The 15,238-nt window shown below is 37.8% G+C and overlaps 1 protein-coding gene across 1 annotated transcript in view; it reads left to right on the forward strand.

Annotated features, from left to right (window-relative positions):
* LOC104948325 (dual specificity mitogen-activated protein kinase kinase 6-like) overlaps positions 1-13,131 on the forward strand; it is a 21,681-nt gene extending 8,550 nt beyond the window's left edge. Inside the window, exons 2-9 of the mRNA XM_010774521.1 lie at positions 5,165-5,228; positions 6,442-6,490; positions 8,053-8,166; positions 8,850-8,969; positions 9,984-10,100; positions 10,225-10,276; positions 12,091-12,218; positions 13,039-13,131. Coding sequence (XP_010772823.1) covers positions 5,165-5,228; positions 6,442-6,490; positions 8,053-8,166; positions 8,850-8,969; positions 9,984-10,100; positions 10,225-10,276; positions 12,091-12,218; positions 13,039-13,131 — 737 coding nt within the window. The remainder of the gene's footprint in view (positions 1-5,164; positions 5,229-6,441; positions 6,491-8,052; positions 8,167-8,849; positions 8,970-9,983; positions 10,101-10,224; positions 10,277-12,090; positions 12,219-13,038) is intronic.
* Positions 13,132-15,238: the final 2,107 nt, after the last annotated feature.

Genomic DNA, 15,238 nt, shown 5'->3' on the forward strand with positions numbered 1-15,238 from the left:
CCCCCCCCCCCCACCCCTCTCTCATTCTTACACCTCTGTTCGCTCTTCTCATTCTGTCCTGTTCTTTCCGTGGGTCAGGAGCAGTGGGTTTTCCCGCACTGTGTCCTCCTTTAGCTGAGACATGTCACCGTACATGAGCTGCATGTCATCATGACTTTACATACAAATCTGTGACTGCAGCCCACATTATACACGTTGCGTCTCGCCTGTTTGTTGGCTTTTCATTTGAAAAGCATTGTGCATGTTAATGTGCATGCTTAGGTTGGAGAATAAATCTGTCAGGAGCACGCTGCATCTTGTCTCTGATATGAGCGGCTGTCAGGCAGGAGATTCTCCATTCAGTGCTGGAGGAGAAAGGAAGAAGGATGCTGTCGCTTCATTTGTAATCACACAATGGAGCTTCTGTTCCGGCATTGTTTGAGGTCAATCATCTGATAAAGTTCCCAGTCTGGTTAATGAAAGCCAAAGTATTTATTGATCCATTCTCTGCATATGGAAGCCGTAGTTACTTCTGCCAAAGAGGATGTGTCAGTCATAAATCATAAATCAGATTCCAGGGAAAGTTAAACCATGAGCCAAGAGGAAGTGATACGATTTGGGCTGTGGATTTGTTTAATTAATGCTTGTACTGGAAATAATAATAATAAGTAAAAACGTAATGCATGCTGTCAAATTCAGAATTAGAATAATATTGTGGACATTTTACGATACGTTTAGGGGAAGTTTATCAACGCTCCCTTCTCTTCCTGCTTTGAACCCTATAGGTGAATTTACACTGTACATGTTGCGTTCCATGTCTTTGAGTTACTGTCAGGAATCTTCCCAATTACTACTGTAAGCTAAGAAGCTGTTAGCAGCAGGCTAGCAGCTGTGTTTTGGTCTCACTCATACTGAGTTTCTTCATTCATGTTATCTCCTTCATTGTGTCTTCCTACTCTTAACACTCGTTTTTAAATATAATTAAGTAGTATTGTTATAGTTGCAATACTGATGTGGACGTGACAGTTGTCCGGTCATGTACAATCCAATAGCAAGAGCCTTAAACCTGCTTTTTTTTAACAGACTATTAGGGGTTGAATGCTGATTACAATGAGAAAATTGAAAATGAGTAACTTCTTTCTTGATTTATTATCTTAGTTTTTCTTTTCCTAATAACTATGTGGTCTCAATTGCTAGTTTAGTGTCTTACTCAATACATGCAAGATGTTCAATTTGTTACACTTAAGGTAATATGGACAGGTTTCAACCATGGTGAAGTCAGTCTTTTCGTCTTACATCTTTATCCCATTGAAGTGTCTTTGTTTTCCGTCTCTTGAAAGTTAATCATAACATTCTAGGTGCTAAAACATTTCTTGATCCATTCTGGTTCCTAAAAAAAACATATAGTGCCTAAACTCAAAGCTTCAAAACCATAGCCAACAAACCAACATGTGATGTTAGGATGAATTAATGTGCGTCCACTTCCTGTCCACAGTCAACAGGACATACTGATCTAAATAATCCGCTTGGTTTAATGCAGTTTGGTTTGGATTTTAAAAGAAGTAAATTACAGCTGGGCCTATGGAGGCAGATAATGGCAGATGTTAGCTTGTTGCACATGTTTCATTATTGGTGTATTAAGTATGTCAGCTGTGTAATCTTTGATCAGCAGCCAATCAGCATCATTCCAGTTCATTGATGCAGATGAAAAATAATGTTCTCTAAAGTAACACATTGAGAGGGTCGTGCAGGTGCTGTATCTCTCTCTCAGAGGTTTTTCTTTGCTTCTCATTGTTAGAACAGAGTCGGTTTCCAGTTACTATTGTTGTCTGTGTAAATGCATGTAGGAGGGGCTCAAACTGACATTTTAGTGCAACAAAGCTGCTTTGGAAAGTGGAGACCTGGAGGCAGGCAGCAAGAGGCCCCCGGTGGAGAGCCGCATAGCACGGTGTGGCACACCCTGTACTGTTTGAACAAACCAGGACACTATGGACGCACCATGTGTGACACTTTGTTAAAGAGGCCCTATTATGCTTTATGGGGCTTTCCCTTCCCTGTAGTGTGTTATATAGGTTTGTCTGCATGTAAATGGTCTGCAAAGGTTAAAATCCCAAATTTCCCTCCAGAAGGACAAGCCCCAAGGAAGAGTGCCATCCATTGAAGCAAATTTGCCCAGCTGCCGAAAAGTTTAAGTTGTAGTTCTTGATGCATTTGGGCCCAGAAAAACGTTTTCCCATTGACTAACATTGGTAAAGGGATATCTGTAAATCAGCGTATACAATTTCGCTAAATAAACTACCCAGTATGAACACACTTCAGCCCTTATTTTAATCATTAGGGTATACAAGTTGTAAAAAGCGCTAAAAGCCATTTACTTCCACAAAATAGTGACATCACTATGTAACTTGTTCACTTCTACTGGCTATCACTTGAACACAATGTCCATGATGTGCTACATAAGCCAGCTAACCAATCAGAGCAGACTGGGCTCTGGTTTCAGACAGAGGGTGAAAAGAGGTGCTGCAGCACAGGCAGTATGAGAGAAATAAAGAGCTTTTTCAACATTAAAACATGGAGACATTTCAGTAGAGTAGAGGCACAGAATACAAATATGAACCTGAAAATAACTATAATATGTCCTCTATAACCGACAGTTTACAAGACAACAATGTGAGTAATTCCAGGTATTTATTTGAGGAGTTGTTCTTTTGAAAAAGACACACCTTTTTAAATATGCACCTTTATAACATCATAGGGCGGCACATACTGGGGTGATTTTAAATGTCACCTTAAAGCTTTGTGCTTCAGACACCTGCTCACAAAAACACATCAGTGGCACCTTTTATCAGAACAAATCTGCAACAAACTCTGACAGGCTCATAGCAGCTCAACCTGGTCTGAGGAGGTTTGAGCCAGATGCTGTGTGGAGACAAAGCACACACACACACACACACACACACACACACACACACACACACACACACACACACACACACACACACACACACACACACACACACGGAGTCACACCCTAAGGAACCTGTGACACCACGTTAACAAGGTGCCCGGCTATTAAACCAACGGTGCTGCAACTCCAGATGGAGCAAGCACATCCTAGCTGCCAGACCTCTTCACCATCATCCTCTTCTTCTTGCTTTCAGCGCCTGTTACATTCATTTAGGATCTGGAGTCACTTACTGCATCCAACCGTAAGTGTCAATGATGAGATAAAGCTTCTGTTGCAGATGCAATACATATATGATACATATGAAGGTTTCGGAGTGATAGCTGCAGGAAGTTTGAGTCGTTTTGCATCAGTGGGAGTTTTTTAAAGTGCAGGATAGATGCTGTTGGCTCCGGACAGAAGCAGCGTGTGTTTTGGCAGATACATGTAATCAGTTATTCAGCAGAAGTACTTGCACTGACTCACTCTCAGGTTCCATTGACGTTTCTTGAATCTAAAAATAGATTTAGTCCTCATTTCAGTCGTGGCAGCTTGTCTGGAAATTGATAGAAAATCCCATTAAGGGGTTTACAGACGGCTCTCTGCTGCTGGGGGGGAGAACAAGAGTAATAGGTTGACCAGGATGAACTCTGATCAACTGATCTCTCCTCCAGAGCTATGTTAAGGAGCTAAGTATGCTTTCATCTTGTGGTATGCTCCGCTGACAGCGAGACCGTCCTGCTTGTACTTCCCTCTCAGACTACCACAGAAGTTAGTGCGAAGTGAGTGCTTTACACACAGGTATGTCATGTAAAGGGATTTAACTAGAGATGGGGTCGTACATTGATTGACAGGAAATGCATCTGCATCAATTTGGATAACATTTTTTCCAGGTTCAAGCTTCTTAAATATTATCGAAATTGATTTGTTTTGGTCTTTCATGATAGATAAGTTAATATTTAGCTGTTTGTAAATGTTGGTAAGGAAAATAAAAATTAAAACAGCATAATTTTAGGATCTTGGGAGTTGTGGTTGGTATTTTTTGCCATTGGAATCCTTTGGCTACTTCCCTAACGTATAAAAAGAAAAAACAACGACTGGAAAAGCACTGTATAAATGCATCCCATTTACCTTTTACAATCGAAGACTGTATTATGATCAGTCTATAATACAATATAAAAAAACATTTGGTAGTTATAGCCCTGATTCTTTTCATATTAGATTTTAGTTGCTTGAATATTAACTAATGCATCACTTCTGTTACTTAAAATGTTTACATTTTTGTGATTCAATATGGCAATTCAATGGATTCCGATTTGCAAAATTATTGTTTTGAGGATTCAGATGTGGTCAAACGCTTTTATTAAACCTGACCCGCATTAAGCGGAAACCAGTAGTCGATTTGTCAACATAAGATTAATTGGCAAAAATGTAAATGATCTAATAATTGTATTTAATCAACAAGGCATACTGGCATCATGATGTCAGTTACATTCATACTTAAAAAAACATGCATGTTAACAGGCAATATCAAGTTCATTCAAAATGTTTGGTCATTTCCATATATGGTACGATATTTTGATAATGTAAAAATTATTCAGATGAATCGTACAATTGTGGAAAACATCCGATAAATCGATGACGCAAGAAATGTTAAGGTCATGTCAAAATATTGTGAGTTGATAATGAAAAAATTATCGAGGTCATTTTGATATTTTGTATGTATTTTGCATTTCCATAATTGATAAGTCAATAACGTGAACATATTTAGCTCATGTCCATACTAATTTTGCAATTAGATTATAAAGTAAAAATATTGAGGTCATGTCCATAATACTTTACAATCAGTCCATTCAGTGATTATTCTGAGGCGTAACTGCTCCCATTTTCTCTGTTATTGTCATCAAACTGAATATCTATTGGTTTTTAGGATTTTCACTATTTTTCAGATTTTACCAAATAAATGATCTATAAAACACAACAAGCTCTTGATTAATCTTTAATATGAATAATGAATAGTGCTTTATTGACATAAATAACGTTAAAACAAAGCTTTTTTTGCTAAAAAATCTGTTGAGGATGATTACTGTACATGCTCGACCAATCAATGAATAATTTAGAAGAACTACAAACCAGAAATATTATTTGGAATAAACAATAAAGTGTCTGTACATAGTCTCATGGTTTCAAGTTTTGTCTCTCACCATTGTTTTCTAATGATGTTTTTCTTGTGTGTTTCAGGTAAGAGGAAGACGCTGCTCAAGCTCCCCAAGGAGGTGTTTGAGCAGCCTCCTCCCACAGCAGTGTAAGACTTTTTCCTTATTGTTAATTGTCACGATTTATGATGTCCCCTATTTTCATCCATCACACACAAAATGAAACCTAGTAGACAGACTGCTGAATGTGGTAAATGATTATCTGATGAACTGCAGTCAAAAGGAGAGGGAAGTTCAATGATGGCTTATATTATCATCAGTGTATTGTAATTGGAATACAAACGTGAGTGTTAGAGTATTCATATCTTCACATCACACCCCTGACATTTGTTATATAACACAATAATCATTTGTACGTTCTGTTGCTCCTTCATCATCATCCTCTCCTCGCTCCTGTTAACATGAGGCTCAGACTGCAGCTGTTTGCAGAGCAACAGAAAAACGAAATGTCTCAAAGTGAATCATCTTCATTGAGAAACCTGCAGCAGGTTCGGGTTCAGGGGAAATTCATATGGAGAGTCAGACTTTCTGCTGTATTACACTCTGTGCTCCCATTGCATTCACATTTTTTATTATCATTTTTTTTGTAATCTTTTACATTTAATTGAATTCCTTAATATATTGTATAATTGGGTTATTTATATTTAAAAATTAAGTTCATTTAAAAAAAATTGTAATCAATTATTGAACTGATTTATTTTTTCTATTTATTTTTTTACAATTGTATTTGATTTAATATTTTAAATGCAAATACTTTTAACCCATACAACACCCTTTTAATGTGATTAGATTTGTCCCAATTAATTAGTGTTTTTAATTTCTATTATTTCTTTTATTTAAAACATGTATTTTTTTTGTGATTTTGTATTATTATTTTGTTTATTAATTGATTTCTTTCATTTGTACATTTTTTTGTTTTTTAATCCGATCATCAAAGTTATTATTTCAATTATTTGCTGTTTTTATGTAACTTTTAAATGATATCACATATATGCATTTTGTTGCATTTATTTGGCTTTATAAATCTGTTTATAACTTTGACTGGACGACAATTTAATTTATGATCCACATAAAATATTCTTCAACACCTCTATGAACAACATGAGCGATATACAGTATCGTTTGAATTCATCCACACAGGTTGCTCATGCTTCCTCAGTAGGGTTGAGAACAAAGACATTTACATTTTCATCTGTGTTCAACATTTTCCTGACTTTGACTTCCTGCTTCACTTTGTTGTATCTTCCTCAGAAGTCAAATATAACCTGGTCATAATATAAGTCATATCTTTGTGTGTTTCAGACCCCCCAGAGATTTGGATTCGAAAGCTTGTGTAACTATCGGAGAGAAGGTAATTTCATTAGATAAGGACATAATTCATGTTTTCACCTTTCCTAATCCCGTTCCAGGTTTATACATTTTCTCTCCTACCTTTTATATCTTGCATAACTCGTCACTGTTTACTTTTCTTCCTCTCCCAGTGTTTCAGTAATCCTCACAGGTCAGTTTAGCAGAGGGTCTGTTAGCCGTAAAGAACGCCCGGGTGAACATTACAGCCGAATTGAACACTTCTGATTGTGGGGAGACTGGAATGTCTTTTATTGCCCGTCGGGCAGTAAAAATATTTATTTTAAACTCATCAAATAAGTGGAATTTTCCATTGGCAGAGCTGCCTGTTTTTCTGTGCTCGAGTTTGGCCAGAAGTCAAAGTGAAAGATCTCTGGTGTTTGCTTGAATAATGTAAAAGAGATGAAAGACTAGTCTTGCTGCATGGAGTTATTTAAGGATTCAGACTTCGAAGAATATTTACATAATGTAGGAAGCTGGTGGTTGAAAAAGTATTCCAATCATTAACTTCAGTGAAATACCTTAAACCACTGTCACAAGTAACATCTCTGCATTCAAAAACGTATTTAAAGAGGCCCTGTTATGTTTTTTGGGTTTTCCCTTTCCTTAATATAGGTTGCTAAAATCCCAAAGTTCGTTTACTTCTGTAACATAGTGACATCACAATGTCACACTCCCACTTCTATTGGCTGGAGCTCCAACACTTTGTACATGATAGGCTAAGTGGTAGGACATCTCCAAGCGGTTGACCAATCACAACAGAGCCAGCCAGCTAACCAATCAGAGCAGACTGGGCTCTGGTTTCAGACAGAGGGTGAAAAGAGGTGATGCAGCCCAGGCAGTGAGAGAAAGAAAGAGCTTTTTGAACATTAAAGCATAGAGACATGTCCCAGTAAAGACACTAAATACAAATATGAACCAGAACATTTGCATAATATGTCCTCTCTAAGAAGTATGAAAGAAATATGAGCAAAATATATTTCAAAATTCAAATTGAATTGCAGTAAAATGCCACATTTCATTGTTTTACAATAAAAGTATATGATGTTTCTGGATTCCTATTACTGCTGCATCAGTATGTTTGATGCATGTTTCCCCTCTATACTGTATGTGTAAGGTTGTGATTATTTATACATCTATTTCAAGAGGCTTTTTTATATTTGGCTAAAGAAGTAGGACAATTTTCTCAACAAATACAGAAACACTTCATCATTCAGTTAATCGAAAACATTCAGAATGAACACATCTGGAGAGGTTTCCACTAGACACGAAGGGGATGAAAACTGTAACTATAGCTGCACGACAAACAAAGTGTTTATCTCTGATCCATAAAGTAGCATAACATGAAAGTACATAAGTGAAGTAGGTACCTTACATTTGTACTAAAGTTCAGAACTTATAGTTCAACAACTACAACTACAGTAGATGAGGCATACCCACTCCTGTCTTCTCCTTCTGTGTTAACTCTCTTTAATCAAAGCCTCGTTCTTTTAAATAAAAAATATATATTTCTTTAGTGTTTATATCCCCCTTTCACGCGGCCTTGTTCCTCTGTGGTGTCTGCAGAACTTCGAGGTGAAGGCTGATGACCTGGAGCAGATCTGCGAGCTGGGCCGGGGGGCGTACGGCGTGGTGGAGAAGATGAGGCACGTGCCCAGTGGCCTGATCATGGCTGTGAAGGTGAGGGTCCCTGCTTTCCAACAAGCCCCCATGCTTTCATGCTTAAGGTTGTATATCATTGAAAGAATATTTAAATCAATTTTGAATAATTTAGCCCAATATCAGTAAACACATTTGTCTCAGGGGGCTTTCATCAACAAACATGGAGGATCTACATTTATAATGTGTACCTCCCCGCATACAAATGTCTGAAAAGGACTTCACCTAGTTATATATTTTGTTAACTCGTATACCTATATTATCTCTAATAATCTTATAAATCATTATTTTATTCAAAGTCCCCTGTCAGCATTATGGTTGTCTGCCAGAAACGGTAATTTGTTTACCTTTCCTTCTTTTTTTGCCACATTTTTACAACATACTTTATAAATTCATGGTTGTTTAACTACATATCTAACAGTTAAAAGGATGTTAGTCTTGGGACATCTGGATTTTTGGTTATCAGACAAGTAAGCTGTTAGCGTTGAATGACCAACCCTGTTTGGCACAAAATCGCATTTCACATCAAATCACATGGTGCATTTGAAGCCATATTCATATTAACTTACATCAGAATTACAGCCTCTGCATTCTGGTAAATTAACAAACATGTACAACATATGTTCTAAATGAAGAACAAACAAAGCATTGACGTAGATGAGGTTGCCCTTGTGGTTCTGATCCGTTGTACTTCCTGTCCTCAGCGGATCCGGGCCACCGTGAACACTCAGGAGCAGAAGAGGCTGCTCATGGATCTGGACATCTCCATGAGGACCGTGGACTGTTATTACACCGTCACCTTCTACGGAGCGCTCTTCAGAGAGGTAACCTGCTGTAGAGATGGAAACATTTAGAAGGTTTCACCTGTAGGAGACAACTCGTCTGATTAGAGGAATGGTAAATGGACTGTAGTTATATAGCGCTTTATCCAGTCTTTAAGAGTAATCTGAGCGTACCTACTTTCACACACATTCACACACACCGTTGGCCATGCCATCGGGATCAACTCAGGTTTAAGTATCTTGTCCAAGGATACTTCGACATGTTGACTGCATGGGCTGGCATCGAACCCACAACCTTCTGGTTGAAAGACGACCGCTCTCCCTCGCAGCCACAGTCGCCCTGAGGACACACCATAGGGCTGTGTTCCAAACTTCAATACATCTGACCTTTAACCTTAGCTGCACACGTTCATATCTTTTTTCTCTGTTCTGATTTGAATCATTTATTTGTATTTAAGTATGCATTTAGACAAGAAGTCTGACCTCTCTTGTTAGCAGACAATTTAGTTTCCGAGGAAAAAAACGTCATATTTGTTAAGGAACATTTAAAAAAATAAATATTATTTATTTAGAAACCAGAAAGTGCTTTGTTCTTTTTTTCCTCACATTATATTGTGTTATTTTAAGTGCACAGCATTTTTTTTGTAAACTGATCAAAAAAATGTATATGTTTTATTCTTTTTATAATTCAATTTTTTGGTTTTAGCTTTAAAAAAAGACAAACATGTTAGATGATTAAAAGAAAGAAAACAAGAATAAAAAATAAGACAAGATTCTAAAAGTAAAATAAATAAATAATAATATATGTAAAAAAAAAAAATATATATATATAAATGATGAAGAAACTGTAAAAATATTTAAATTAAAAAAGGTCTCTTTAGTCCAGATCTCTGAACACCTGTGAAGGATGCAGACTACTTCCTGCAGCAGTGAGTGGATGTTCAGGATTTCCTCGCCGTGACTGTAAACACTGGAAACTCTGTGTCTTCCTGTCCGTCTGTCTGGAACGCGTCCTGGTGTTGTGTTTTCCTCATCTCTGTCCTCGTGTGTCGGCAGGGCGATGTCTGGATCTGCATGGAGCTGATGGACACCTCCCTGGACAAGTTCTACAAGCAGGTGATCGAGAAGGGAATGAGCATCCCCGAGGACATCCTGGGAAAGATCGCTGTCTCCGTGGGTTCCACTCAAATCACAGCAGCACAATTCAAAATGACTGACTTCCTGTGAATGCTCAGCTTAATGACACATAATTGTTGTCTAACTCTCATTTGCTTATTAATGAGCTTTGTTATTACAGATAGTAAAAGCTTTGGAGCATCTGCACAGCAATCTGCAAGTCATACACAGAGGTAAGAGCCAAGTGGAGAGCCATTAAAGCTCTTAGTGTCCATATCCACTTCTGATATGCATCAACACGCCGCTGCATGAGAGGCTTTCTTCCCTTTCGTTACTCCATCCAGCTCTCATTAAAGGATCTCGTCAGTCATGTTTTAAACATTAGCATAAAGTCACAAATGCTGCTGGGTTATATAATTATGAAAGTCTTTTATCTGATCTTTCAGGCAGCCATTGCTTTCCATTCTTTTTCACATGATGCTAAAATTAGCAGCCTCTTTGCCTCTCGAGTCATTTCATCCATTACCATGGACATCAAAGCCTGCATTATTTACATTATCATTTTGACTTTCAGTACTACAGACTTCAAATTATTTTCCATTAAAAGCTGCATTTATCAATATGTTTGTATAAAAAGTGGATTGAATGTAGTATGACTGACGTCAATCACAGACAGAAGTGGGAGAAGTACTTAAGTAAAAGTAGAAGTACCAGAGTGTAGGAATACTCTGTTACAAGTAAAAGTCCTGCATTCAAAATGTTACTCCAGTATAATCAGAATATACCTAAAGTACCAAAAGTAAAATGAGTTATTCTGCAGATTGGTCCATTTCAGAATAATATGATATGTTTTATAATGATTGATCATGAAAGTGTTCTCAAAGCTGGTAAAGGTGCAGCTAGTTTGAATGACTTTGCATACTAAAGGGTAGCTTGTGAATTTACTCCAGGTGGAACTAAAGTCTGATTTAAGAGGTGATTATATTTCATATCATTAATCCAGATCTGTAAAGTAACTAAAGGTATTAAATAAATGTAATTGAGTAAAAGTAGCAAAAATGTGAAATACTCAAGTAAAGTACAATTCCCTTAAACTTTACACCTCTGCTCGTACCTTTTCCTTTTAAACTTTATAATCCTCCAACACTAAGGTAACATTACTTTGAAGGCAGAGTTTATTTTGTTTCTCATAAAAGGTAAATAAATGCACAGGTACAGTTCACAATGCATATAAAAGAAGTCAGACAAAAATAAGGCATCTTTAAACATTTATAACAATTCAATTTTTCCGGAGCCTAACGTATCGTCCACACGGTTCCGTCGCGTTGAAGCTTGCCGGTGGGCGTGTCTGGCGTGAGACCAACAAACAATGACATTCATCTCCCGCCCCGGACACACAAGCATGCAGTTTGATTGGCTAGCGCTTGTACTGGCATATGATTTGATTGGCTGGCGCTTCCTTTCGACACTTGAAAAGTTGAACTTTTCTCAACTTTCGAAGCGAGCAACGGAGGCAAAGCGACGCGGCGGAACCACAATGCAGTTCGGCAAAGCTTGACGTCACCCCATTCAAAGTGAATGGGAAGCGTCTCCGTGGAAGCACGCAACGGAACCGTGTGAACGTACCGTTAATGTATGAAGGGACGGTTCCTCTGTAGCCAGAATTTTGTAATAGTTTTTGTTGTTGGTTGTGGTCATAATAAACAGTGAGGGTTCACTCTTACGCCTGGTGGACATTATATATATGGCTACGATAAACTGTACAGCATCATTTAAACATGTTCAGCAAAGACCAAAAACACATTAATTGAAGCCAAGTCGTTTAAACGTTTAAAAAGACAGTTATATTTTAAGTTAAAATGATGCTTCTTCAAAGGATAATGCTTCCTGTTTCATACCTCTGTGCCCCGCCATTACCGCTGTGTGGCTCTTTTTACAGCTTCATCTGATGCAACTAGAAGTGACAAAAATAACACAAACACAAAGAGAGACTTCTTTAAAAGTGGCAGCACACAAACTAAGTGTTCTGTTTGCTGTGTTGTTGCAGACGTGAAGCCCTCTAACGTGCTGATCAACACGCAGGGCCAGGTGAAGATGTGCGACTTCGGCATCAGCGGCTACCTGGTGGACTCCGTGGCCAAAACCATGGACGCCGGCTGCAAACCCTACATGGCAGTAAGTACAGAGAGAGAAACATGTTTTACAGCTGAAAATCTGAAGCTTCATTTTACCGACACAAAATCAGCAGCTGAATCAGCAGCTGAATCTACAACGCTTCCTGGAGTGGATTTCAGCTGATTTCATATTAAGTCAAAGTAATAATAATTCAGTGTAAAAATACTCTGATACAAGTCAAAGTTATGCATTGCTAATGTTACTTAAGTAAAAATAAGTATTAGCAGCAAAATATACTGGATCTACTGGATCTACTGGATATTGGATCAGAAGTACATTCTGGGAATAATACATACTATTATATATCTGGTTTATAGTTTGTCATGCATTAATGTGTTCATCATTCTAGTTTTGAAGCTGGTAAAGGATGAGATAACTCATTCAATAACAGATCAATGACTTTTGATTCAGTCTTTATAAAAGTACATCATAATGAATTAGTTGATTCAATGTTCATTTAAAAAAAACATGACTTTTTGTAAAGAACATTTAGTAGGATTTGATTTCATAACAATGGTGGGATTTGGCCATGAGGACAAACTCCATAAGTTCACAAACACCTTTCAATAATGAGACCAGCCTCATGAGTAGACCGTCCCTCTCTCAGTCTCTCATTATTACCCGCACACTTATTGAGCCGGGTTACATTTTAACCCGCTCTGCCGCTGGTTGGCTGAGTGGTTTTTAGGGCAGGTTAGCGCTGAGGGAACATCGCCGTCTGTGTGTGTACAAGAAGGTCAGGATGGCAGGGAAGCGTGCAGGTTGTCCCTGACAACCGCTGCCATACGTGACATCATCATTCCTCCCCTCTGTCCCGCAGCCTGAGAGGATCAACCCTGAGACCAACCAGAAGGGCTACAGCGTTAAATCTGACATCTGGAGTCTGGGAATCACCATGGTAAATCAGCTTTAATGATTTTTAACTTCTCTTTTCTGATCTCTTCCTCCATCTTAGTTCTAAATGTATAAAAGTCTGTGAAGGGTGGGAATCATTCATAATAATAGATAAATCTCGTTCTATGAGGCATGGCTCCAGGAGTGTCTAGACGTTTTATAACGAGTTGTTAAATGATAGCTTCTCATTTGCACATTTCAAACGCAAAACCGAGAATATTTTGGATTCAGCAATCTATTCCCCATCATTTAACCTCCCCTCTGCTCCTCAGAGTGATTATTAGCAGAGAATGTTCCAGCACAAGTCTCATTTGAATGGCAATAAGAGCGCTAAGTGTTTGGTGGGCAGAGGAGAAGAGCTTTTAGATGAAATAGGTTAAAGAAGAGTTCAGATTTCAGGGTGAACAGTGTTATTATGAGTAATTTGAAGATTTGCATTTCTTAATTTCAAGAAATCTTCCAAACTGGGCTAGACAGAAACTAACATTTTGGAGCAACTGTTACTCCTTGAGAAGAGACGCTTGACAGTTTATAGTGAAATAACTATTATAGGAATTTTTAATGATTATTAAGGTCTTTGGTAAAACAGTAAGATATATTGTGAGTCCCTGAGTGGTTTCACATGCTGACTGATTTTAGAAACCTGAATAACACGGCGGTCAAAACATCAGCACATATGTGTAAAGAAATGATGAAATGAGTGGTATTTAAAATAACACAAACATCAATTCACCTTGCATATAGAAATAACCTGAAAATACAGGAATGCTGTGAGTCCACAGACGCTAACACAACTAAATACCAACACATTAGATTTAGTTGACAGGTTAATAACTGAGGGAAGCTTAAAACTGATTATAGTAATTAGCGTGTTCCTTTGTTGCAAGTCCAAACTAACATTCATGTCTCCAATTATATCTGAAATATACAACCAGAATCTAAACTCAAATAAACAGTGTTACATATTTTTAGAACACCATTATCTTGTCGTTTTTCTGAATACTACACGTGAAGATATTCAAATGTTTTATTCTAAGAGTATAGCATTGTATTTAAAATGATAAATGTCTCTAAACCAGGGGTAGCCAACCCGGTGTGGCCACTTAGTCGCCCGCAGGGGCAACGTGAGTCGCTCGTGGGGCATGTTCTAAAGTTTGCCAAGCAAATCCAAAATGTAAAAAATACACAAAACAAAAAAGGAAATGTAATTTAAATAATCTACCCTATGCATAAACGAAACCTCAATGTGTGTTGCAACTTGCATATTTATTTATTGCACTTGACACACTCACACACATGGCGTAATTTCCACTGGGGACAGGGGGGACATGTCCCCCCCGAGACTGCCAAGGCACACNNNNTCAGAACTAAACATGGAAAAGCGGCGTTTAGTTATTATGCTCCAAATATCTGGAACAAACTCCCAGAAACTTGCAGGTCCGCTGCAACTCTGACTACTTTTAAATCCAGACTAAAGACTTTTCTTTTTGCCGCTGCTTTTAATTGAACTATTCACATCTTAAACTGCACTGTAACTTTTATCCATGTATTTTTTCTTTTAATGTTTATTTTATTATCTTTTCTTTTTAATGACTGACTTTAAATGCCATTTTCTTAATGTCTTTCATTTTTTGTAAAGCACTTTGAATTGCCTTGTGTTGAAAGGTGCTATATGAATAAACTTGCCTTGCCTTGCCTTGCCTTGCCTTGTAAAATCAATCGACACTAAAGAGAATACTTACTTCCGGGTGTAAAATCCTCCGTTATCCAATGGGAATGGACACTCACATTGCTCTTTGCGTCCGTAATACAATAAAGGGGACATGATCAGATAGGAATATAATTATCTTTTAAATGACGTTAACTAAAGGCAACAATCTATTTGACACAGCTGAAGCTCTGGCCTTCCTTAAAAACGAACACATTTAATAAAAATCACAGTTGTATTACACACAATGCACTGTTTTTTGAGAACAAAAATTCGTAACTAATGCACCATAATACATTCTGAGGAAAAAATGTTTTTCCCGTGAGTTACTGCAAGCTATAAAGTAGATTTTAAAAAGTTTGATGGAATACAAGCTCACTGCTGGACGTAGAAATGCGTGCGTGCACCACGACAAAGG

Source organism: Notothenia coriiceps, unplaced genomic scaffold (assembly GCF_000735185.1).
Source record: "Notothenia coriiceps isolate Sejong01 unplaced genomic scaffold, NC01 NC01_scaffold00014152, whole genome shotgun sequence".
NCBI classification, from domain to species: domain Eukaryota; kingdom Metazoa; phylum Chordata; class Actinopteri; order Perciformes; family Nototheniidae; genus Notothenia; species Notothenia coriiceps.